This window comes from Coregonus lavaretus (genome assembly GCF_964263955.1).
Source record: "Coregonus lavaretus genome assembly, chromosome: 23".
Classification (NCBI taxonomy): Eukaryota; Metazoa; Chordata; class Actinopteri; order Salmoniformes; family Salmonidae; genus Coregonus; species Coregonus lavaretus.
The window spans coordinates 23,673,579-23,676,388 of record NC_140010.1 but is presented as its reverse complement, the minus strand read 5'-3'; the positions used below and the strand labels follow the sequence as shown (position 1 = coordinate 23,676,388).

The 2,810-nt window shown below is 41.4% G+C and overlaps 1 protein-coding gene across 1 annotated transcript; it reads left to right on the top strand.

Annotated features, from left to right (window-relative positions):
• Positions 1-1,854: 1,854 nt before the first annotated feature.
• Positions 1,855-2,358, top strand: LOC311150789 (uncharacterized protein). Its single transcript, XM_084188318.1, has one exon. The coding sequence runs from the start codon at positions 1,944-1,946 to the stop codon at positions 2,262-2,264; it is 321 nt and encodes a 106-aa protein (XP_084044444.1). The 5' UTR covers positions 1,855-1,943; the 3' UTR covers positions 2,265-2,358.
• Positions 2,359-2,810: the final 452 nt, after the last annotated feature.

Here is a 2,810-nt window from a genome sequence, read left to right as displayed (position 1 = left end):
TGGATACACTTTAATGCATGACTTTCGCTGTCTCTAAAGTATTGACTATCCCTGCAAAATAATGTTGATTGTGTCACATTAATAAGAGGATAAACATTTCCAATCAGACATTTCTTCTAAGTTTGTATTGACAAGTCAGAAGGGTTTTGCAACAAATGATTGTCCTGGACCATTCATTAAAGATTCCTGTGTTGCCTTGTATTGCCTTCTGTCATTCAGGCTATGTGTTGCCACTGAAAGTGTCTTGCTGTTAACCGCTGATACTAGGCCAAGACAATGTTATGTAATTATGTAACATTATTGTTATTTTACATTAATTTTACAGCCTGGCCAGAGTACAATGTAGATTGTCTGATGTCATGCTCAATGAAATGGGGATGTTGTGGTAAAGAATAAGATGTTGATATTTAATTGTCAATATCTGTTTGAAAACTACTCTCCAAGGTCTTCACAGCCTCTGTAACTTCATGTGGAGTGCACTACAAAAGAGCTGTGACCGTTTTTAACTTTGGCGAGGAAAACGATTCTCACACCTTGCTAGGCAATGCTAATGAGTCATATTGTTACTCATTTCTTCCAGTCATCACATCTTCCTATGTGTGATCATTTAGTGTGCTGTATGTTGTCTCAACGTCAGGCTCAACTTCATCATAAACGAAATGCATAGGCCTTCATACATAAAAGGCTTACATTTAATGGATTTGGTGAACAAATTAGTTTATTTGAAATGGGACCTTAATGTTGACAAACTGCAAGTAGGTACAGCCTTCTTACTTCAATGCTACAAAGTAGCAGCAGCAGCAGTTTCCTGTTGAGTTATGCCAGGAAGGAAGTGAAGCCGACTATGGGTAAACCAATTTCACACATGGGCTGTGAGACAAAAACATAATGCACATCCTATTTGCAGTTCAGTTGCAGTCAGATACATTTGGCTTAGAATGTGGAGCAGGCAATAGAGGACAGAGAAAAAACCTGGCCAACATCTTTTATTTGAATTTCCATAATCCCAGTCACCATAAACCTATAAACTAGAGACAGCTTCCCTTTGACCTTCTGGCTAGCCATAAAGGTTACCATTCATCCAAGGTGCAGTGGAAGGCTACAATAAGTTAATGTTAAAGTCAAACCATCAAAGTTAGGTTCTGTCCATCATTGCCAATCCCCTCAGAGCTCCATTAGCCCGGTACATTTAAATGAGTCCGTACCGAGTGAATTTCCCTCTATGGTGCAATCAGGCAGCCAGAGCCATTACTTTCTCCTCCAACTTTAATGAGAGTAAAGCTGAATAAGATACTTGAGCAGAAGAGGGAAGAGGGGGGAGAGAGCGAAGAGGCACCAGGGGGACTGGAGTTCATTCTGCTCACCTTCTTCTCTCTATTTCTCTCCGCAGAAAATCTCCTCATTCCATCACTTCTCTCAGAGCCAGAGGAGTTAAAATAGACAGGAGACTCCAGAGGACCTGAGGTGGAATCCCAAAATCCCAAAAGAGGGACACAAACACACTACTCTGAGAGACAGACTCCATAGACCTTCCCATCGCGGCAAGGAAAGGTCGGAATCATTACAGCAACTAAAGGATTTCAAAGGAAAACAATTTATCTTTGGTCTTCAAACTTTCATAAACAATGCTTTGGTCTTTAAACCCCCAAACAAGGCACTTAAGGAAGGAGGTGAGGATAAAGAGATTCTCCCCGTGTCAATGATTTTTCTAGTCTCTTTCTATCCTCCCTTGCCTTGGCATATGCTTCTATATCAGCAACATCTTCACCATCAAGAGTTCCCCAGCACTAGATCAGGGTCAAATAAACATAGGAACAATCCCCTCCTGGTAACAGCAACACCCTTGGCTGACTAGTTCAGTCATCTATCCTTGTTCGCTATTTTGGTTCGCTTCTTCAATAGATTACCCTCAAAAGGAGTTGCTAAGACACTGTCAGTGAACCATGAAGGAAGACATCTTAGATTTTTTCAGTGACTTATGGAAGGTGGCCACCACCAAGCATCACCAGGGGATCTACAACACAGTCTGCCTGGTGGTGCTGCTAGCCCTGCCTATGGTGGTGCTCTTCACTTCTCTGGTGGTGTGCTGCCACTGCTGCTGCTGTCGCCGGGCCAACTCCACTGGTTGCTGTGGAAACAGCCCCAGCTCAAACACAGCAAAATCAGACAAAAAGAAGAAGAAGAGTCCCAAAAATGAGGATTTGTGGATCTCGGTCAAAACAGGACATATGACACCAGACAGGGAAGCCCTGACAATGGTGTAGTTGTAGTGATTGATGTTCAGATAAGGTTTCATTCTTTTGTATTTATATGAAGCTCTTTTTTACTGCAAGGTACAGGTACATAATGCCAGGCAGGGCCGGCCCTAGCCTTTTGGAGGCCCTAAGCGATATTTGTTTTGAAGTTTTGAAGTTCATTTCCTACAATTCTACACATTTTGCCATAGGGTGTACAGAAAATGTTGCAGTTTTAAAGCACCTTTTTTGCAGTTCTAAACATTTTGCCATGGCGCGGAAAAAACGTTGTGCAATTTTATAACAAATATCTTGCAATTCTACACATTTTGCCATTTGGCAGAGATAAAAAATGTTTGACAGTTTAAAGCCAATTTCCTACAATTCTACACATTTTGTCATGATTGAATGATATCTGAGTGAGAGTGACTAACAAAATCAATGGAGGCCCCCCTGCGTGCCCAGTCGGTATTCAGCCATGATTACTACAAATTTAGATAGCTGGGTAGACTAACTTAACAATTAAACAATTGTTAGCTGACATGGCTAATTGAGTGATTGTCAGTGACTGACATA

Excerpts from the sequence above, each read along its gene's own strand:
- LOC311150789 (XM_084188318.1), top strand. The coding sequence starts at position 1,944 with ATGAAGGAAGACATCTTAGATTTTTTCAGTGACTTATGGAAGGTGGCC.